Source organism: Apteryx rowi, unplaced genomic scaffold (genome assembly GCF_003343035.1).
Source record: "Apteryx rowi isolate R43461 unplaced genomic scaffold, aptRow1 scaffold_103, whole genome shotgun sequence".
Lineage (NCBI taxonomy): Eukaryota > Metazoa > Chordata > Aves > Apterygiformes > Apterygidae > Apteryx > Apteryx rowi.
The window spans coordinates 825,057-847,882 of NW_020447231.1; the positions used below are offsets into that span (position 1 = coordinate 825,057).

A 22,826-nucleotide genomic window follows, 5' to 3' on the forward strand; every position below is an offset into this window, starting at 1 on the left:
TAACATCTTTTCCATTTAAATTGTAAAATTACAGCAATGATTTTAATCTGGTGTTTCCAAGTATTCACAGACTTCTTCTAAAGACCATGCAAACATAAATGAGAAAGGTCAGTAGGCCAGTTTCTTTATATAAAGATCCACACTTCCACTGGAACATTCTTTAAGAGTCCACAAATCCTTAGAATATAAAACCAATTACATTTCTGCAGTAAAAAAAAAAAATCTGTAAGAATAGGTTTTAAAAATTAATATATTATCACTATAAAATTTCATAACCATTTGCAATAATTATTACGGTGTTTCAGTTTAGGACCCCACAAATTGTGCAGAGACAGGTCAAATATAGTACAAGGAATGGAAATCAAACCAAATGCAAGGCTCGCTTTATTAGACTTTTGTGTTGCAATCATGATGTTAAACTTGTTATCCTTAAGCATAATAAAATAATGAAATAATAAAAGAGAAATTTACACAAAAGATAATCATAATTATATTGCTAAATGGCCTTAATCCCTAATCAGACAATTATTCCCAAGATATAACTATACTGGAGCCAATGGAAATATCATGCAGACTGATCACATAACAAAGCTCTTCTAAAGTTGTCCCAGTACATGGGAGTCTGCATCTCGGTACACACAGTCTGGATCCGTGGCAATGACAAGACACAATATTCTGCTGGTTCACTAACAGAAATCCCTCTGCTCTCTCATAATATCAAAAAGCGCATTGTTCACAAAGACTAAGATATGAGGAACTGACCCAAATGCTACCCTGCCTACCACAAGTGCAAACGGTTTGCAAAAAGGAGGGCCTTTTCACCCTAGCCCAGAAGAGACAAGGCATGTGGCTGACCAGCAGAGGAAACAGACACAACCCGCGGAGAGCTCAGAAACCATCCCGCTACTCCGCTCTCCCTCTCCTGCCCTCCCAGTGGGGAAACTTCAGCAGGTCCCTGGAAATTACTGCCTCTCCTTACTTGGACCCGCGTTTCACACCGCCCGGCTCCCAGCCGCTCCCAGGGAAGCGGTCTCAAATTGGGAAGAGGAGGAAGGAAGAAGGGCGCAGGCGGTGCACCAAGGCAGGGCCCCGTGCAGGGTGCAGCGGGACCAAACTAGCTGAGAAAGCGCTGAGTACTTAGTCTCGCTACTGCAACTCCCAGATGGAATAACTAAAGCTGTAAGTGATTCAGCTTTGATACATATTTTTGTATTTTTTCAGTGTGGTTTATAGTTCAAACAAAGCCACATGCAAACTGCTCCCGCACGGTCTCTTCCCCTCTTTGCATGCCAGGGCTCAAACGCTTCCTCCTCCACCCTCATCCTTCTCTGTTGGCTTTGCGCTGCAGTTGTTTCTGCTTCAAGTTTCTACACTCCCCTGTCCGCGATGCCTTTTCTTAGCTATATGCATCTCAAGATGAAACTAATGAGGTACTATGCTGGTGGCAGGCAGTACCTGTGCTTTAAAATGCAGGTATTGTCTTTACTCACAGCCAGCCAACTTCTTCCACCTCCACCCTACAATTAAGCTGTTCTGATTTTTCAAACAAATGGAAATGCTGCCTAAAAAAGGTACAGGTTCTTTGGGGAGACTGAGCTTAAAAATCTATGGTACTGCATCCAAGGCATTAACACTAACTTTCACAACTTAGTACTAGTAGAAATAGTATCACAGAACTAATGTAATCAGCAACCTACCAGATACTATGAACACTAGTAAAGGTAAAACAAAACAAAGCAAAGCAAGCCCCCTCTTTTTAGTAAGAAACATCAGCATGAAATGGCTTAATTTGCTGTAGGGAAAAAAAAGCTAAACCTTATCAAGAAATAAGCATGTGCACCAGCTTACACCACTGTCGGTCTGGCCTTAAATATTCAAGAAGAAAGAGCTTTCTTACAGCTGTAAAACACCTCTAGGATTTTACGCTTATACTTTAGATCACCATAAAAGTCAGATATGTAGATCAAAGAAATATAAAACCATTAACACAAATTGCTAATGGCAAAACAAGGCAGATCAGAGAGACTATGAGTCATCTTTACTGATCCTATACATTTTCCTGCTGCCTTCACTCTCTCGCAGTCAGAACGTTTACATTTGCACAAATCTCTTCATTTTATCAGAGAATTATTCATATGAATGCATGCAGAAATTGCATTTGGGTAAAAATTCTTACCAATTAACTCTGGAAAGAAAGAAAAAAAGCAGCTAGAAAGACGATAAGGTGTCGGGGGGCGCTACTTAAGTGACATGGCTTTGGAGGCAAGAAGCATAGGACAACAGTGCTATTCTGAGAAACAGGATGGCTGGAAATAACCTGAAAAGACAGGTAAAGCCTTGCAAAGAGCTATGTAGATGTAAACAAGGAAGTGCACTCTGCTGCTATATACTCATCATTTGACTTTAAGGAAAGGCCAGCTCTCTTCTTCTTAGTCTTGAAAATGATATACATGTGCATTTACAATGTTTTCATTTTAGAACTAGTATATATATATATATATTTATAATATACATGTATATACATAAATTTAATACACACAAGCATCATCTATTAACATCTAGATAATAAGAAAATTCAGGTGGCCCCATGGATTCTGGCCAACAGAGAAATCACAGGGCAGAGAAAAGCTTTCAACTGGGTGTTGCAGCAGTGATTCCACATTATAACAGGCAATAAAAGAACTGCCCTAAGCCTTTTACCAGTGTAGGATCCTGTCTGCATTGTCTGACACCGATATAAATTAGCCCTTGTGACCAGAAAGCCAGACATATTTAAGTCAGCTGACATCCCATATCCAACTCCTCTCTGCTCTAACCAGCATTAAAGAATCTAAGCCGTAGTTTCACACTGGAAAAAATGTCCCAGCTATCCTTCCCTTTTCCTTTGGCCTTCCTACATAAACTGATGACTGAGGTGGAAAGTTATCTAACAAAACACATCTTCGTCCAGCTCTGCAACAATACATTAGGAAGAGTATCAGGAAAAGGATATCTGCCAAAAGAAATTCCCTATGTGAACAGGCACTAGCACAAAGTGTACAGTGCAAAGATGACCACAAGCTCCCAAAAGCTGCAAGAGATGTACTAACAGGGGGCTAGAGAAAGCTGAAAAGAACATCCCAATAGGCTGAATCAAGTCTGAACTATGCCATGAGGAGTATGCATACAACAGTGGGAACCCATATCAAAGCAGAAGCAACGTATTTTAAAAATATAACAATCAGCTCTTACAATGAAAGCATGTAAGCAAGCATTGGATAATGCACAGAAACAGCTAAGGTTTCAGAGGTTTGTTCTCGAAGACATTATGCTCATACTAGCAAGTCTACATTTCAGTACTGCAGGAGCCAAGTGAGGAAGAGGAATTCATTACCCCATAAGGCAGCACACAGAATCTCAGAATTGAATCTCTTCTTGTATTTGCGAATCTCTGGAGTATCGCTCTGTGGCCGTGTGTTTGTAGGATTCACATTGACAACTGATCCTTTCCGTGTGGGGTCTTGCCTTATTGCCTCTGATCTCATTGCTTCACTAGAAAATCCTACTGAAAAAAGAAAAGTAAAGTGCATGTAATATCCCTTAAGTGCTAAATTCTGACTGTTTATTCTTTATACCAAACAATCCAAATCAGTAACTGAGAATACTGAGCAAGTCTTTCTTTTTGTAAGAAATGTAAATGGAAAAAGAAATAAACTATGCAATCCATTGCAAATCAAATAAAAAGCATGATGATAACATTTGTAAGTACTTTAAAGAGCCACTGAAGTCACTGAACCCTTTTTTCAATTGTCTTCTTGCAGCTACTTTACTTACCCACAGAAGTCACAGTTGTCCCACTAGATGGAGAAATCTGTAGTAATCTGGGGTCTATAAAAGGTGTAAAGGAGGAGGAAGATTTGTGTTTCTGGAGTGTGTTACTAGCGGACTGAGTCTGCAATGTAAATTTCAACTTTATTAATATTAATGACAATAAAAAGCAAGGATAACAACAACCAACATTTTTAAGTTACTACAGAATTGTGTTACAGAGCCTCCCCACTCTTTTATGCTTCCTTTAGAGATATATAATGCACTGTAGGCACCATACCTGAACATATGCAAACTGCACGTTACAGTGAAGTGCAGTTAGCTAAATTTTCATCCCTGTCACCTCAGCTGCTAGATAAAATTTTTAGGACTGGCCACCAGGATCAGGTATAAAGTGAGGGAATGTTTCTTTTTCCTTTTTTTTTTTTTTGACTGCTTAAATGCATATGTCTACTTTCTTATCTGCAAGCTGTCCACTACATACAATTTTTGCATTTATGAAGCATCTCCTAAAATAAACTAGTTTAATAAGCTACAAAATTTGATCTTTTGGCTTGTGCAACAAAACCTGAAACATCTGGGATCAAGTATTCACTTTTACGATGGATTATGTTTCAGTGTCCAGTACTGTTCTTTCTCCCTATTTTGTTTAACCTGAGCCTCTTGCCAGAAAGCTGCAGCAGGTTCTTCCACCTTTATCTGACATAGCAAAACATTAAACCTGTATCGAACAAAGGGGCTCATTAGTGTGGAAGGTGTAGCAAACGGTGATATGAAGCTATGAATATGTAGTGGATAAAATCACTGGTGCTTGCTTGAGTTATATGGTCTAAACATGAAAAAACATAAAGAAAGGAAGAAGACAGGTGAAACAATGAACTGTTAAAAGTGGAAATGGAACGACTTAAAACCCTTGCCAGTTTAGTATTATAGTGACAACACTGCACACTGAAGCAGAATGGGACAAGTAAAAATATGTGTAAAGGGTGTGCATGTGGGTAAGTTATACCAAGCAGAACTGGGTCTTTGCTCAGCTTTATGCAAACATAGTTAGAGGTACTTCTTCTTCATCAACTGATCTTCAACCTCTGATCTTTCTAAGCCTCTGCTCTCTGCAATGGGTCTTATGAGTACATAACTCCCCTGCACAGCTAAATAATGAACAGCTCCAGCACCACCAGCCAGGGCCACAGCTTCCACTTCCCAAGCTCACCAAGTTAACTGAACCCTGCTTATTCATTGCTTAGGTCAAAGTAATGAGCAAGCATATCTCCAGATCAATCAACTGATCTATATATCCTACAAGAGCGTGCTTTTAGAAAGATCAAAGACCAACGAAGCATAGCTGAAAATGAAATATTATGCTAGCTGAGTTTCCAGGAGGAAACCACCTCCCCCCAAACCACACACGCACACCACCCTGCTGTTACACGGTTTCACAAGCATTTTTAATACTGTGGTAAAAATGTGCACTGCCACGAGCTGACCCAGCTCACCACACCCTATTCTTGTCATAGCACTTGCATGCCTGCATGGCAAGACACTTCTACCCTTTTTATAAAGTTCACTCTCCCTGTACCACCCCTGTTTGCATATAAGAAAGTGGTTCTCCCTAAAGGCTATGCTGGCCACCCAGCCAGGAGTGCAAAAGTCACACCAGATTCCTCACTTGCTGCTAGAGGTAGTAACAGGCAAATTACACCCTTCATTCACAGGTGTGCATCTCCTCTGCTGCAAGGGGCTATGCATGCATGAACCATTAGGCACCACCAGAGCCCTGTGAGCAGAGGAAGGCACCAATGCCACGTCACACCCAGAATAAGAGAGAGCTCCCGCAGCAGCAAAGCATTGCTTCTCCACGCAGACGCAAGCAGTGCTGGTGGAGAGCCCACAGTCATCTTTACACGGTTGCTTTTCAGAATACAAACATACTTGAAAAAACACAAATTTTCATTTCAAAACAGCAACCACCCAGATTTGAGAACCCTCCCGGGCAACACCTGACATATTCACCCACCCTGCGTGGCAAGCTCTAAAAATCCCCAAATCCCTCTGTGGCAGCTTCCTCTCCCAAACAGTGAGTTTCCACAAGCAACTCCTCATAGATGCACAGTTACTAGCCCAGCCTTTAGTGACAAAGCCAAAATTAACCACTAATTTTTAGGAGGCACACTGCTTGAAATTAGACTGCTCCCAGAATAAAACAGATTTAAAAAAAAAAAGAGAAAAAAAAGAGTATTGGCTTGAAATTACAGTAGTCAAGTTTAGTTTAAAACAAATGCCATGCAATTAATGACTCACTAAAAGGAAGCAAAAATAGTAAACTGGCAAGTTCGGCGTGGGACTGCTCTAGAGTTAGGGGCTTCTTAAACAGAACTGAAATGTGTTATTTTGGGGGTGGGAACAAAGGTGACAGAAAAAAAAAAGCAAGGGGAAATTGGCTGGAGTTCCTTTGCAAACTAGCTACCAGGCAATGCTGCTATAACCCTACGAAAGCAGCCAGCTGTGGTGTACGACGTACCTCATTAGTAGTGAGCTTGTCCTGGGGTGTCTGTGGGGACATGGTGGGTGTCGGCTGGCTGGAGGATGGGGAGGAGGAGGTGGAGGAAGTGGAGGAGGAATGGCTTTGCTGTAAGAGATCTGGCAAGAGGTGAATGCGACCGGCAAAGCCATTGCTCTCATGATGGCTGGCACGCTTTTTGTCAACTGTACTCTGCAGAAAAAACAGGCACACTTGTCTTGCTCAAGTGCTGCTTACAGGCCTATATCCCTAACAAGCTCTCTGCTTCTCTCCCTCACTCTCTTTCTACCTCTTCTACACTTTTTTTTTTTTTAATAAGCTGATAAGTCCTGCCTTGATGCTTGGGTTGAAAGGGAAGGTGGGTAGAACTACCAGAATTCAGCACATTCCCAGCATCTCTGAAAGGCAAAAGCGCAGATGATGTGGTTGACTTGCACAGCCAGTTCCATTAAGAGAAGAGTAACTGAGCCGGCAAGTCTGCTACCGCAACACGGAAAAGCACACTTTGCGGGGGGGTGGGATTTCTTCCCCTATTGTTTTGTTTGAAACTAACTTAAATCCTACACAGATATGCATTTGGACCGTCTGGTGAATGCATTCAGCTAACTATTTAAAACAATAAGCATGAAATCTTAATTTTCAAACCAGTGGGCTCAGTTAAGAAATTGGCATTTGGTTGTGAAATTCAGAAATGCAATTACTGAGGAAACTCCTATAAGCTAACACGCTCATTAACAGATGAGCTCATTTAAAAGCAGGGAAGCATTATCTTTCACAGGCACAAAAATGCAACATTTCAGCATCAAAAGAAACAACACAGCACTCTAGCTCTGTCCACATTCTCTGCTTTGCCACCCATTTTGCCTCTCCATTCCCCTGTACTAGTTGTTTGGTGTGTGAGTTTGTATATGTGTGCGTGTGTGTGTTTGTGCGTGTGTTACCTGGGTGGTCAGTATGCCCTCAACTACAGGTTCAAAACAATGAGGGAAAAAAAAAAAAAAAAAGAATGCTTCCCCCCAAGCCTTCTTCCCAACCCCACTCCTGAGACCCATATTTCGTTCTATTGTAAAACTGAACTAAGTTTCTTGCCCCAGTTACTTGCTTCACACACCTGCAGCTTTTCTACCACTCTCTCCCATAGCCTTTGAGGTACTCTGCATGGTGCTGCCATGGGTGTCACTGGAAAGCAGGCAAAACAGTAGCAAGGGGTGACTACTCTTTTCTTTGCATGCATCAAACATCTTGCTCATCTGAAATTCACTACAGCTATGTCTTGATAATACGAACAACAAATATAATGTAGAAACAGCATGGGTGAATGAGCGAGTGGGTTAATGAGCACAGAAAAGGTGCAACACTGCATAGGAAGGAAAAGCAATACCTGTCGGACAATTAAGGTGCCCTCCTTAGAAGGAGTCAAGGCTGGTTCACTCTCCACATCATCATGGACAATCATGGTTTTCACTGATTCTGTTTCACCGTTGCTCAAGTTCAACGTTGACCTATCAGACAGGCAAGAAATAACTGGGGTGAGATAATAGCATTTGTGTTCTAGCTTTCACTGCTCCACACCACGGCACAGTCAAAATTCATTTACGTTGTGTCCAAAGTGGAGTATTTAACATAACCTGCCTAGAAAAGCTCCTCTGTCAAAAAATAAGTCAAAAATTTGTTAAACACTCCTCCTTGCTTTATTACAAATCAAAGGGAGAAGAGGGAAAGGACACTATTTCTAGAAGTACCGTTCAGCGTGCTTTAATACATACCAATAAAACTTCCTTGAGGAGCTGAGACCCTCATTTTCCATTTGCAGAAATGACTTAAAGAGGCTTATTTGCTCACTTGGCTTCTAAATGCTCGGTTTGATTTTGAAAACATTACCCTCAGTGTTTGAAAATGTGACCATAAATGCTGCTGTCTTGTTCATAGATTGTTGCAAGCTGAAAGAACTAATATACAAGCCAAAATACCTAACCTTCTTTTCCTTCAAACCCTCCAACAGGGAAAACAAAAGCAAAATACAGAAGAACTAACACTGCTCGGACATCATCAGGTCCAGAAGTAGATTCATCTGCTCCTTCTTGTTCCATATCATCGTCTTCCTCATCTGTCGTCCCCGACTCTTCACTGGAGGATGAATAATCCGTCACCTTATGTGGAGGTCTCACATCTTCTACCGCTCGCAATTCCTTTGCCAGTGCAGTTAAATCCTGATGAGAGAGGAACAAGAAAAGTGATGATGCAAGCAAGAGAGGAAGACAGCTTGTAAGATAGCCCCACTGAGTTACCACTTAGTGCCGATTTTGCTCGGCAGTCCACTGCTGTTCCCATAGCTCCAAGCAGTATGTTTTTTTGTCTTATTCATTTCTGATGGTTACCAATACTCCTTTGCAGATAAATTAAAACACCTAAAGACTCAACCTAAGGAGTCCTTGCCCTATTAAAGAAAAATGTATATATTCTGAATCCAAACCATCTTGACTATGGCCTTATTTTATCCCATTATACCATCCAAAAGACTTATATAAGCACCTGGACCCACTCTCRCACAATGGTTGACTGTCACAGTTCATTTTTCTTAACCTTGCAGGCTAATAGCATCCACCGCAAGGAACTCTGGGCACTGAGATAGCAAAAAGATCATAAGACTTACTGAGCTGTCCAAGGCACAGCATATTTGGTCAGCTCAGAAGTTCATCTAAAAGATCAAATTCATTAGCACTGGCTCACTCATATACAACCGTCAAAAAGTTTGGGACATAAGATGACTTTCTCCCTGCAACCTGAAGTGTGGGCAAAGCAGGTTTGCAGTGATCTGCTCTCAATTGTGTAGTTACATATTATAAAGCTAAAAACAGCTTATAGCAAATACTTCACACATTATACTAATCAGAAGTGAAGGAACAACCTCTACGTTTGTTTAAGAAAGTAGCTTTAACTGACAGATTTGTGTGCTAGTGCAGTAATAGGAAGAGAAAAAAGTTTTAAAGAAAGATGGAAATACTGTGATAACCTACTGTGATACCCTTGATACAACAGGACATAGAACTATCATCATCTTAACAGCAGCCAGATTAAAAAAAAAAAAAATCAGAACTCTTTCACAGAAAATAGTAACAATTTAAGGTCTTACCACTTCTCCCTGCACCATTCAGCACAGCATTGATACATTCAGGTCAAATGCGTTATCATTGGTCCAGCCACAGAAAGGAAGCACAGAATTGAAAAAGAGAGAGAGAAAGGTTAGAAAGGAAGAAGATGAGAGAATAGAAACCAATTCCAAAGGCAGAGTAAATTCTCATATTTAAAGCTTTGTCATATGCACAAGCAATTGTATAGCACAGAACATACTGCTGGGCCCACTGATACGATGGCTGAAGCTCACTCTCAAAGACATCACAAATGGATGTTCACATTGTGTTTGTAGGGGCCTACGTAAAAACGAGCAGGGTTGGGGGACAGCAGATGTAACTTACAGCAGGCTTGATAGGTCTGAAGACTTCCTTTTTCTCTTCAGGCTTTTTGGCTGCATTTTCATGACGCTGCGATGGTGAACCCTCTGATTTTGATGATGCTGTGTGCACCAAGACCCCAAAAGGAACAGAACAAAACATGGATTCAACAGGAAGGTAAAATATATTTTCTTATTTCACTTTGGAGGAAGGAACATAGGTGAGAAGGTTTCAGTGTCTGATAGCAAGACATCAGTTTCACTGGTTTACTGTTAAATTTTTCCTGAAAGACTCTACAAAAAGCCATCATAGGCTGTGACCTGCACAGGTGCAGCTGACCTATGACCGAAATCACAGAATCACAGAATGGTTGAGGTTGGAAGGGACCTCAGGAGATCATCTAGTCCATCCCCCCTGCTCAAGCAGGGTCACAGTCAAAATAAACTGTCATGCAAGTGTAAATCAAAGTGTTTGTAGATGCTGTGCTCATTTGCACAAGGGATTGGGTCAGCAGGTGAACCAAATTGTTTAACACAATTGAAGTCGCAAGCTGAAAGACCTGGATTCAGCATCCAAAGTACTCCAGCTTAGACCTGTCCTTAGCAGTCTGCATCCTTTCAACAACCATCAGGGGTGATATGCACAAGGGGTCAAAAGGTGCCTTTGCACATGTGAGGAAGGGAGTTACAGAAGCATGGAGACCAGGCTGTCTGCACATTGGAAAACGCAGCAGTAACTGAACATGAATCGGAGAACATTGAAATATTTTCATGATGATTTCTACATCTATTGTCTTTCCCGAGCAAGAGCATACAGCCAGGAGGGGTATTTCAAAGTGCTGAAGCTAATCTGGTTTTGGTACTGCATGCTCAAAGGTCTTTCGAAGTGAGGGTTATCACCCTTCATTATTAAATGTTGCATGACTCCAGAAATGTTAAGAGGGGTGGGAGAAGGCCTTACATCTCATCCGGAACCGCTCTCCGGATCCACTCTGAGAGCCAGGATGGGAGCCAGGCTGGGAGCCGGAGTTGCTTGAACCTGAAGAACTGCCACTGCCCGGCCTTGGTACGAGCTTCTCCACCCTTTCCCACAGCAGACGAGGCTCTATATTGCTGTTTCAGGGGAGGAAGGAAAGTCTTTGTCATTCACTTCAGTTTCAGATTTCTGTTTCTAAACTCAAACATCCTTTCTCCTCAGTATTTTGCTAATAACTGATCTGAAAGAACACTCACAAACACTGAACTGAGAGCACCAGTGACACTTCACAACCCAGGCAGTGGCTCCCTTTGAAATAGCTACTACCTTACTTAGGATGGCAAAGAAAGTGTAACTGGGTATTAGCTGCTGTTTCCTATTTGGGACTGTGTTGTGTATCTAAGCCAAAGCAGACAATTCTCTCAGCCTGTATACAGCAGGTTTAAAATTAGTTCACATAAACACAAACCATGAAGCCAGCACTATCTTTCCCTCTCAGAATACCCTCAACCACCTTCCAGTAACCAATTCTGGGACTGCCTGTCCACTTTGTTCTGCTGCTTTGGAGACAGCCCCTTCCTCCCCCCTTCTGACCTCAAATGTTCTGTGTCATAGTTCATGGATGTTTCTGCCTCTCTTAAAGTCTAGATCTGGCTGGAAGGATGGAAAGTTTCTGAGAGCTCTTTACTTTAGATCTTACAAACACTTTTGCTGCCAGCAACTCCCACAGCAACCCAACACGACCTGTTACACCAAAAGGCACGATGTTCATGAATGGCCACACATTTTTTTCAGTAATCTTCAGGATATTTTGAAATTATTGCAAAAATTATAGGACAGACAATTCAAAGGAGAGGCAAGAAGAAATTTTGCCAGTGTTTGCTGGCATACATGATACACCAAGGAAAATTAATATTAATCACAACTGAAAAGGAATCCAAATTCTTCCTTTCATGTCCAATAGACAATGCCAAAAGCTCTCTAAAGAAAGCCTGGCTTCCCATCAGCCTTTTGCTTCCAACACAGGAAAGGCAAGGACATGTAGGCTTACAAACCTTGTGGAGTTTCTTTGACCTGCTTGGTTATTTTGCTGCCCACTGCCCTGCAGTGGAGAATCACGACGTGACAGGACAGGTGATCGGGATGTTGTTCTCACAGGTACCTTGGAAGAAAAATGGTTATGTTAAACCCATGAAAAGGAGAGAGAGAAGAGGAAAATTAAACCTCTCCTGCTACAGAATATATTCTTAAGATTTTAACAACACTTATTTTAAGTCCAAGTTAGTATCAAAGATCAGAATCAATAAACAAATACCCACAAAACCAAAGAGCCTTAGTTGGGATACTGTTCAGATTTTGAAGAGAAGTCCAAGTTTAGTCTTAATACTAAGTAGTACTTAATAGCTACCACACAAAACACATACACACCCCCTACTCTCCAACTACTCAGACATTTAAAAAGAATATGGCGTTTTGACTGAAGCAGGGGAGGCACAAAGCAATTTGCTGAAACAGCATGAGAATTAGGAGAATAAGCTCAGGGGAACCAAACAAATGCCTGGGAATGGATCAGCAGAAGGCAAAGACTGGTGGGGGAGCAAAAATATACTCAGAAGAAGCAATTCCCAGTGGATGGGGGAGGGAGAGGAGGAGAAAATATATTGAATGTTTCCTTCTTGTTCAGTTCCAACTCAATTTTAAATACGTGCATGATTCATAGTTTGGGTTGCTAACAGATGAAGAAGAAAATTAACTCTGAGCAATAACCTCAGGGATATTTTTAATTCCTTCCTGAATATGGTAACAATTTGTTAACTTTGCATAATAAATTGTCTCTCTGCAATAGCTACATTCTATAAATAATTGCCAATTTTATATGAAGTTTCAATATTGTACTTAAGGTTGATTATCATTAACCCATTGACTGAATACCTACAGTATGATTTCCCTTCCAAAATACCAATACTGGCACTGTCCCAATGGCGTGGTCTTCCCAGTGCCCAGGCTATAACATCCTTAAATAAAAATAAAAAAAAGAATAGCACACATCTGTCTTTCTACTCCTTACCCTTGGAGGCACCTCGTCACTGTCTGATCTAGCCCAAGCCTTTTGGGTGGGGTCAGGTACCTCCGACTTAGAGTCAGAATTCTGATTTAGCACTTCACTGCGTGAAGGTGGATATGGGTCCTGGGAACGAAGATGGTGATGAGCAAATTTGGGAGAAGGGTCACTGAAGGAATGGGATCGCGAGACAGGGGAAACATTGTTCTTGAGAGATGCCAGATGGGACCACTGTACCTTACAAGAAAACAAAACATAAAACATTCAATGCGCTCAGTATAACTGGCTTTCCAATTAACACAGAATAAAGGCAGGTGGGGCAGGCAGAGACAAATTGGTTATGGCATTAGGTAAGCGTGGGGTGGAATCAAGCACTTAAAAGCAAGGCAAGCGCCCAAAGAACGTAAGAGACTGAAAATACAGCACATATGCACTTTTGTGAGATACGCTCTTCACATACACATACACTAGTGCCCAGAAGAAAAGGGGACCTAATATTTGCACGGTGAGGCTGGATGCAAAGGCCACTGAAGACAGAAGTCTTGTTCTGTTTCCCAGTCTTCAGTGGGTTTTGACCAGGTCTCGTGGCAGCACCAATGGGTTGGGAAATTTGAAGCAGATAACCAATTGAAGGGAAGTAAAAAATTAAAGAATGCCACCAAATGCCGCCAGATGTGCAAACCAATAGGCATTGATGTTATCTAATAAATCAAGGAACTAGCTATAGTTCCAAACCTTTGGAGGAAGATCATAACACAAAAGCCTTTATTCCATTACAGTCATTGCAATATATATACATATATATATATATATAAAAAACCCATAATATATATCGTATACAGTATACATATGTATAATGCATATTATACATATCCTATATATGTACCATATACTGCACATATAAACATATTTATACACAAACTACACACAAACACACGTACACACACACATATTCAATTACATGTACTAAGAAGGCACAGCAGTGACTCCAGAATTAAAAATCCATTGGGATTTCCACTGAAATCCATACTGATCCTTCAACCTACTCCCTCCTCATGCATAAACGCATGTTTCAAAATTAAATTCTGAAGCTGAGGAGAAGGAAAGGTCATAACTGAGGAACACACTCTTTTCACACCTAATAATTAAAATTTCGCTTTCAATCCCAGTTTCAGTAGGCTGGTTGTATTTGTTTTTATATGATCGTTATTTTCTCAATTTTTGTACACACAGCTGTTGAAGAGCCTGATTACTCTTAATCTGAGTAGAAGACCCAGACTTCAAAAGTAACTGGCATGGAGAGCATGAAGATACAAGTCCAATATTTTGAAATAATCATAGAGGTTTGAATTAAAGCCAGGAATTAATGAGTAAGAGATGAAGTTCTGTCCTGATTTCTCCCACTCTCCCGTCTGCTCAATCTTTCCTGTTGCCCAAAAGAGTTGCAATACCTAGTCACAATAAGGTAATCAGGAACAGTTTTAGCATGCACTGTCATCAACAGACTTATTTGGGATAAAAGAATTCTTCACGGACACAGAGGAACTATACTGTTTAATTTAATGTCTAAATAGCTCAGAATTTATGGGCTATTTGTAAATTTTAGGCAAAGGTTACTTTTTAAATTCATGCTCTTATTCCTATAAGATACAGATACCAAGCTCTGAAGGTTTTTATTAGGAAATAACACAATGATGACAACCACTTAGTTTAGTGGTTTCAACCTCTTTTTGATTTTTCAGGGGTGGTAGAGAGCTCTATTTAGCAAGAGTAAGCCTATTGACAACCAGCTTCCTTTTCTTAGTCATGTTTTGTGGATCTCTCTGAAGCAGCACTCATACTATATCATATCCAAACCCACTTATTTAGCTAGATTTTTCCCTAATAATTTAAAAAAGTAAGCTAGCTCACTTTTTTTCCTGAACATCCTCTTTGGTAGTAAATATTTTACATAGATCAAATTCTGAATTGTAAAAGCGTACTGCAACCGTGCCCAGTATTTAGCCTACCAGTTCACTGTTGCACAGATAATCATAGAATGTAACAGTTCTAATTTAGTTCTAGTTAATAAAAAAAGGAAGACCATCAGCTCATTAATAAAATAAGCAAAAATAGACAAAGAGCAAATCTACTGAATAAGTTGCTTTGCATAATAGTACTACTCTTTGCATAAGACTTCGTATATGCCAAGATCTGCAAATCTGAAGTCAAAGGAGACATGTTGGGACTTCTGCATTTCCTCCAGGCTCACCAAGATTTTCCTCGGCATTTACCTGGGGTTCCACTGGCCTCTGCAGGGCAGGCTGAGCAGGTTCTGAGTTTCCATTGGAAAAGGACTCTGATCTTGAAGGCACTGGTGGCTCCAACACTTTGCCCATCTGCTTAGACTGTGCTTCAGGGGAGCCCTGATTAGTTTTTCTAAACCTCTCCTCCACCTAAGCCAAAATACATGCAGGTTAAGCCCAGAGTCAATAAAATCAATTACAGTAGAAGTATGAGGGTGATTACCCTTTTTTCTTTTACCATAAAGAAACCAAATACATTTGAGGTTTGGCAGAATACTTATGTTTTTCCCTATAGCTTTCACCAGCTATGGAAAACACAGTGAACTGCACCAAAGTGGCAAGTATGCCAATATGGAAAATCCGTACTAGGCGAGAGGCTACAGGAGGCAGTAAGGTGTGAAGTGACTTGATGAAAGACCATTATGATGCTTCTGTCTGCACAGACTATCCACCAGAGTTTTCCTCAGAGACAACAGAAAAGGATAGGTGAAAATAGAAACAATTTTACAATAAAAAACAAACAAAAAAAATTTCCCCTTGCTATCCCTCAGTGTAGGTTACCCACCTTATTAAACTAAAGGGAAGTATGTTATTTGATAAGCTGAATTCCTGTGCATGTCTGTCTGGCAATGCAAGAACAGATAGGATACACTTCTCTTTCCGGTAATACTGGAGGCAGTTCAGCTTTAGGTATGAAATTGAAGGATTGGTCATCCTCTCTCTTATCAGATATTCCCAAAACGACGTCAAAGCACTGTACTCCGACCTCACAGACTGCAGAGAACAACCCCATCAACCTATTTCCATCTGGTTCTGAGGGATGTGTAGAAGTGACTGCATACTAATCTGGAGAGCTTTTCCAGGGGAAGACTAAACCAGAAAGTGCTCAAGTCCTCAGAAGGATGTCAGGTGAATTCCCCATACAGAACCCTCACCTCTTTCAAGTCTGCGGTACTGAGAACAAAGCAAGCAGTAAGGAGGGAAAAAGATGGAGGGAGGCTGCAGGCAGAAAGGAAATATCCTCCCATTTCCTAAAACAGTCTGTTGTTGGAATCATGGCAGAGCATACATTTCTGCCAGAGGAGCTACCACTGAGGAACATTAAACTTCCAGCACTTTGTATCAAAGCGTCAAAGAAAGATCAAACTGCAGCTAGGACTGATTTCATATGTTGAGATTCTGCTCATAAGATTAGTTTTAATCCTTGTGCCTGGAACATAAAACCAGTTTGGGGGTTGTTTCCTAATTGTTCCCTAGCAATGATGGTCTGGAGAGACTGGCTGTTTACACACCTGTGTCGGAAGACAGAGGTAGGTCTCCAGGACTCATTGGCTGGGCTATCTTTACAAATCCAACCTGCCTCCGCCTTCCAAAATTTGAGGACAGCAATAGTTTGCCTATGGGAACAAGCAGACAAGCTTCTGCCAGGTCTACATGCATTAAACCGTGTCTTGGGAGACACAAAAATAAAGGAGGTGAGAATCTTCATCATATAATCGTTTTCAGCAGCATGCTCAACCACCCAAATCCATCCTTTAAAGTTTAAAAATAGGCCAGACTCCTCCTAGTTTTCTTGTTATGCATAGAACAAGGAAATGCTCCAAGTCTTTCTGTCTGAAGGAGCAGGCTTTTTATGTCTCTAGCTGTAGACGATAGGTTTCCTCCACAAAGCACAGAAACTGCATCAGCTACATTTCCTTAAAAACAAGCAAGAGGCGGGAATGAGATAGCCAGGGCATTACTGGATAGAAACAGGCCCCGTTCCAGTCACCTGAGGCTCTGAGCTTCCTTCTGCTTCACAAAGCCAACATCAGAGGTCCTTTCTCTGGTATACCCTTTCCAACTGGAATGGGAAAAATCCCTAATCATCCTAATTGCTTTGCCAGAAAAACCCACTTTAGCTTATCATCATGATGATCAGCCTCTCAGTAGATGGAGGTTTTCTCTGGACAGGAGTCCTCCTGAAAGTCCAATTCACTGTTTTATGTCAAGAATTAGATCAGTGTTAATGTCTGCTTTTAAGATTAACTGGTGTCACTCCCACTGCCAAGCACAGAGATATTTTGGATACTTCTATCACACTTCTTGAAGGTAAAATATTACATAGCAATCTCTGTGAAGATCTGACTAATACCATGATTTTTCTTTGCCTTCACTTTATTCCTTTTAGCTAGCTCACTTATAACAGAAAAAGAGTATGACACAGAAAAAGAGTTGAGTTATTGGTTCTGCTAAAGGACACAACCAAACCTTCAGGAGCCTCTCCCCTTTCCAACTCTGAAAGGAAAATGGGGGAGGAGGGATGGAGACAGTTCTGCATCCTTCCAAGACCAGCCTTCAGAAACCCTGCTAATGGGCTGGACAGGAGTGCTGGATTGGCATTGTACTTTCATGGAGATGGGCCAAGAATTTGCAACAAGTACATGATGGCTAATTCCACGCATGCGCAAGCTGGACAAGTCTGAACTTCTTCCAGAAGAGAGAGATGTACCAGATATTTCACCCAAGAGGAATGGATGAGATCACAAAAACATGGTTTTTGAAGAACGTGGACAATAGCATCTATAAGAAAATGAGTTTGTGTTTACCATGTCAAAACAGCAATACTTCAAAAGCTATGAACAATTATTGGATAAAGGTGGATTGAAAACTATTTTAATCATGCTCAACAACCCCACGGATTTTTTTTTCTTGTTCCAAAATGTATTTATCTAGTTCCCACACGCTGGCAATGAAAGTCATTAAGAGCTTTGACCAGTACTGCCCAGTCTAGTGGTTTGTGGGCAATATGGTGCTCCATTATTGCTTAACGGAAACAGAAGAACAAGGCCACTGAAAGAGAGCCAGCTGTGCATCAAAGAGGCAATTAATTGCTTAGCAATGTTACCCACAGACCAGTGAAGACTGAGGACCACTCATCGAGACAAACAGCACTTTGATGAGTGCCTCAGTCCAAGAAGGCCTCAGAGAGTTTTATAAGAGCAGGATGTGCTCTCAGAAAGGAATACTTAACATTCCAAAAGTAAAGTGAATGAAATTCAGGTTTGTGTTCATGAGAAGGAAAGTTCCAAGAGCACGGGTGAAAGCAACAAATCTGTAAACAGGTGCTGCGTGCAAGCATCCCTCATGGGTTTGTGCTTTCCAATTGCCTCACAATTTCCAATCCTCAGGACTTGCCAGAAACACAGTTCACCAACTGCACCACTGCTTCCCAGGAAAAAGTGTCCCATGTGATCCTTCCAAAATCAGTTCCTCTCAGTCTGCAGGGTTCCAGAATTTCTTTCCACTCTTTAAACCTAAAAATTCTGCACTACAACACTTGCAGCAGAAGTATGAGAAGTACCTCTCGGGTTCAGAAACTGGTGATCGACAGTTATAAGTACTCCGCCCCTTATCAGTGACACTTTGGCCTCCAACTGTACTGTAACAGAACCATAATCCCTATGATGCCTACAGCCAGGGACAGAGGACAGGTAGCAGACCTCCTCTCCAAGCGCACAACTTACCTCCCGTGCTCTTTCAGTAGGCTCATAGTGGGATTTTGGCTCAGGGGTATGATAGCTTTGTTTATTTCTTTCCTGCTGCTGCTGCTGTTGCTGCTGCTGCTGCTGCCGCCTGTGATCGTGCTGCAGCGACAGGAGGTAGGCTTGCTCCTGCTGCAACTGACGCTGGAGCCGCTCCGCCTGCCGATGCTCCTCCATCTCTCGCCATCTGTATTCCTTTGAGAGAACACGCGAGCAATTCAAGATATGATACTGAACATATGGCAGACGTGTACCTATCCATCCCGTTAAAAACGCACCTTTCTGGTTGCTGTTGCATTTTTTTTGTTTATTTCGTTGTTAAAGCGTAACCAAGAGCTAAGTTGGACCGAAATGGCATGTGTCTCGTGTTGGGAAAGTTGAGAGTGTACTGCTAAGCCTGACATGATTGGAGAGTTATGTCAAAACTGATTTTTATTACAAGAAAAAAAAAGTTACTTATACTAAATCCAGTGTAAAGTTCATAAAGCAATGATTTAGAACAACACTAGGCCATTGTATCCCGGGGTAGATTTACATATCGTGTGCTTTTGATCTGCAACATAAGCACTCTAGTTCTTCACTGAATGCCAAGGTCTGTTCAGAAACTCGACCACCAAACCAGAACTGTTCCACTTTAACATAAAGCCTCCTCTTACCGCCCAGAAAGCAGTGTGACCATACAGCACTTCTCGTATGTGCCTGTCAGCCCACGACGCTAGCATAAATGGCCTTTTAATCAAGCTCCTTTGTTCTTACTGTTAGTGCAGCTGTGCCCAACTAAGGGAAGCCTAGGACTGGCCAGATAAATGGATCCTATAGCTACTGAACAAAACAGATACAGTGCTTTACCAGTAACATGGCCTGCTCCTGGAGCAGCTGCTGCTGTAGAATTTCCAAGTGCCGCTGCTCCTCTTCTAGCTGTCGCCTGATATACTCCTGTCACATAGAAATTACCCAGCAATAAATTTATTCAAAAGGAATGCATCAGAACCCCCTGGGTGGAACACCACACGCTACTTCCCCAGTTCAGCTTTAATGAGAAACGCACTTCAGGACTGATTTGTGCCTACAGAAGAATTTAGGAAGTCCTGTCACCTAAACATCGTATTTTGGCCCATCGGGTCTGAAATTTGGACTCCTGCAAATGTTGCCGGCGTGGGCCAGAGCTAATTTATGTATTTTGGAAGCGATTTCAAGAAGCAGCAAAATGCACTTGAAGGTTTTGGAAAGTTAAAACACAGCAAGTCTGACTCAACACAGCCAACATAAAGTCACATGCAAGTTGTATTAAACATTAGTTTGTTGCACTGGTGTGATGAACTGTTAGCAACAGCTAGAGCCAGGCTTAGTGTAGGCAGACCTGGTGCAAGCTTAAGCTTCCCCAGAGGGGCTCTGCCAAGTGCAGTTCAGTCCTGCCCTGCCGTCTCCCCTGCCGCCCTCACCAAAAAGCTTCTCCTGAGCAGACACTGTCAGCCTTGCTGAATTATGCGATGGTTATGACACAAACAAACATCCACCAGGAAACAGATATTAGACCAGACTCGTTTGCTCTTGCGATCTAGCCATCTTTTCACCTGCATCCTCAACAGGTCGAGACATTTGCCTGCTGCTTCACCTGACCCCCTGGAACAACTCAAACCCTGAAGCACCATACCCAAGCTGGTAACATCCTATCATGCAATTAATGGAAATGTGTAATATGTGCATGCGCACACACACAAGCACACGCACACACACGCACACACACATTTACAGTGTATGCATAAAGAAATTAATGAATCAGCGATACAGTGATGAGAGCTATAGAAAATCTTGTGACAGACTGATGATATACACTACATTGTCATTATACGCAGTCTGATCCATAGTTTGAGTTAAAAAAAAAATTAAGAGGGGGCAAGTCATTCCTTTCTTTTACAAAAGGGATAAAAAATTCACAGTGGCTCAGTTTGACCACATCAATTAACCATTTGTCATTAGTGGCACTGTGCATAATTAGCATTTCAACAGATAAAATAGCAGCTGGGGGAATACCCGGTGTCTGCCCAAAAGCAAATTGCTGTGCTGTAATTGGAGATTTTTCCATATATTTATTCCCATTGGTTAGTCTTCTTTTCTTTTGACTCCAAAAAATCTTTGAAACATACACATACACAACAAAAATTCCCTAGTAACATGATCATCAATGTTCTCAAATACTCTGATTTTACATAGGAAAAATTAAGCATGTCAGGCCAAAACCAGTATTCCTGAAGTTAATGGTAAATTTACAATCAGCTTCTAGGAGAACAGATTTTGGCCCTTTATTTGGGATCAGTATTTTGCAATACATGCACAGTAATTATTACCCTGATTAAAGTCTGTAAAGGATTTTAAAACATGCAGATTTCATGCATAAATATGGCAGTTGAATTTCACAGTTTCAAAGGTTCCTCACCTGTACTTTCAATGTTTCAAGGGCACACTGATGCAACTTAAGATATACTAGCTGCCTCAGTTGGCACACATTATAGATGATTTTAGACAGGCAGAGTAAGAGAGAGGAATTATATATTTAACTATATAAAGTTAAGGAAGGAAAACCCTCTGCAGCTTAAAGGTTTCAAATTCAAATTCCTTTCAAATATTCATTTAAATTCATTTCAAATTCCAAATATTCAAAGTTTATGAACAAGCCTCTGACCAATTTGGGGTGCCAGAACCTGACATGAAGAGAGTTGTCTTTCTCTCAGAGGCCTTCTGAACGGGGGCATATCCCAAAAGAACTGCGGATCCAGCAAGACAAGCCTAGCACCAATTTTCAGCACCAGTGATTATTTCACCAGTTCTGCTGAGTTTTAGTTAAGCCCAGGAGTGCGAGCTGAATTTAGAGTAAGTATCATAACAAGAGCTCTTTTTCAAGGGACTGTTGAGGCTGCCAGAATTTTCCATAAAGCCCTACGGTCTATGTTAGTGCATTTGCTGTCAGAGATAAAGATGAAAGGGTCAGCGTTAGATTGCCTCTAGGCTTCTTCATTCTTACTATTTTTTTTTTTTTAATAAAATTAGAATTTAGAAGAAACAAACCTACTGCACACATATCGCTATCATGGACTCACCTGCTCCCTTTCTACCCTCCTCTTTTCCTCCTCTGCTCTTCTTCTCTCTTCCTCTTCCTTACGCCTCCTCTCCATTTCTTCCAGACGTCTTTTCTCTTCCTGTTCTCTCCGCCTTTGCTCACGCTCTTGTTGCCTTCGAGCTTCCCGTTCTCTTCTTTGTTGCTGCAGAAAGGGAAAAGAAACCACAAAGTTTTACTTTTGTTGTTATCAAAGAAAGAGGTGGGGTTGTTTTCTACTGGGAAGAGAAGGATTTACCAGGACTGGCAAGCTTTGCTACTGAGCAACAAAACTATTTAGGCAAGTGTTCCATCAGGGGACAATTTGTACCCCCCAAACTAGTATCCCTAAAAGCAGCATCGCTTATTCTCTTGGGTTTCTTCACAAAAAAAACTTTTTTCACGTACCATCTTCTTGGCAACCAAGGTGCAGAAGCTCACTGCTGCTTGTCAAAACCAAGAGGGGCTCAAGCTGAAACCTCAGTCTTTGAAGAACTGTTGAACTCTGGTATTAACCAAAGTGACTATTTTCTTGACTTCAACACATTGAACTCACAAATGTTGCCAAAAGGAAATTATTAGCCCTATTGAATCAGCTAAAACTCAAATGACAATCATCTGAGTTCTTGGTAAGCAGCTTCACTCTTAACACTGTCCATGGTCCGCTAAGAATTTGGTGTTGTTGGGTCAACAGTCAAGCTCGATTTAATGTACTGCCCAAAACTTTGCCTAACAGAGAATGAAGGCTGACCAACAGCACCTCAGCCCCTCCCAGAACATCAAAAGCACCTATATTTAAAACAAGAAAAAGAGCTGAGCTAAGCTTCTATGGTTACACAGATAAGCTTCCATGCATGATCCAAATGTAAACTTGTGCTGATAAGTTGTCCCAAGTCTGAAAAGAATCTGGAAAACAGCTCTAGAAAGTATTTTTGAAATTCAGAGAAGACATTTAAGATGTCCATACAGTTGTGACCAACTCTCCCTGCACTTCTGCAGAAGCTACCAGTTACTCCACCTACATCAAAATCCCAGGCAGCCTCCCACAGCTCCCTAAGTGTCAAAAGACCCAGCTGTCTCCTGTTCAACCATCAGCTGGGAATTTT

General features: G+C 41.3%; 1 protein-coding gene across 1 annotated transcript in view; it reads right to left on the reverse strand.

Annotated features, from left to right (window-relative positions):
• MAP4K4 (mitogen-activated protein kinase kinase kinase kinase 4) overlaps positions 1-22,826 on the reverse strand; it is a 60,676-nt gene that overhangs the window by 17,304 nt on the left and 20,546 nt on the right. The window contains exons 11-23 of the mRNA XM_026066331.1: positions 21,725-21,886; positions 19,476-19,562; positions 18,609-18,821; positions 15,091-15,252; positions 11,811-11,917; positions 10,741-10,892; positions 9,805-9,902; positions 9,462-9,470; positions 8,363-8,538; positions 7,710-7,830; positions 6,329-6,520; positions 3,814-3,931; positions 3,374-3,544 (exon numbers count right to left, since the gene is read on the reverse strand). Of these exons, the coding sequence (XP_025922116.1) occupies positions 3,374-3,544; positions 3,814-3,931; positions 6,329-6,520; positions 7,710-7,830; positions 8,363-8,538; positions 9,462-9,470; positions 9,805-9,902; positions 10,741-10,892; positions 11,811-11,917; positions 15,091-15,252; positions 18,609-18,821; positions 19,476-19,562; positions 21,725-21,886 (1,768 nt within the window). The remainder of the gene's footprint in view (positions 1-3,373; positions 3,545-3,813; positions 3,932-6,328; positions 6,521-7,709; positions 7,831-8,362; positions 8,539-9,461; positions 9,471-9,804; positions 9,903-10,740; positions 10,893-11,810; positions 11,918-15,090; positions 15,253-18,608; positions 18,822-19,475; positions 19,563-21,724; positions 21,887-22,826) is intronic.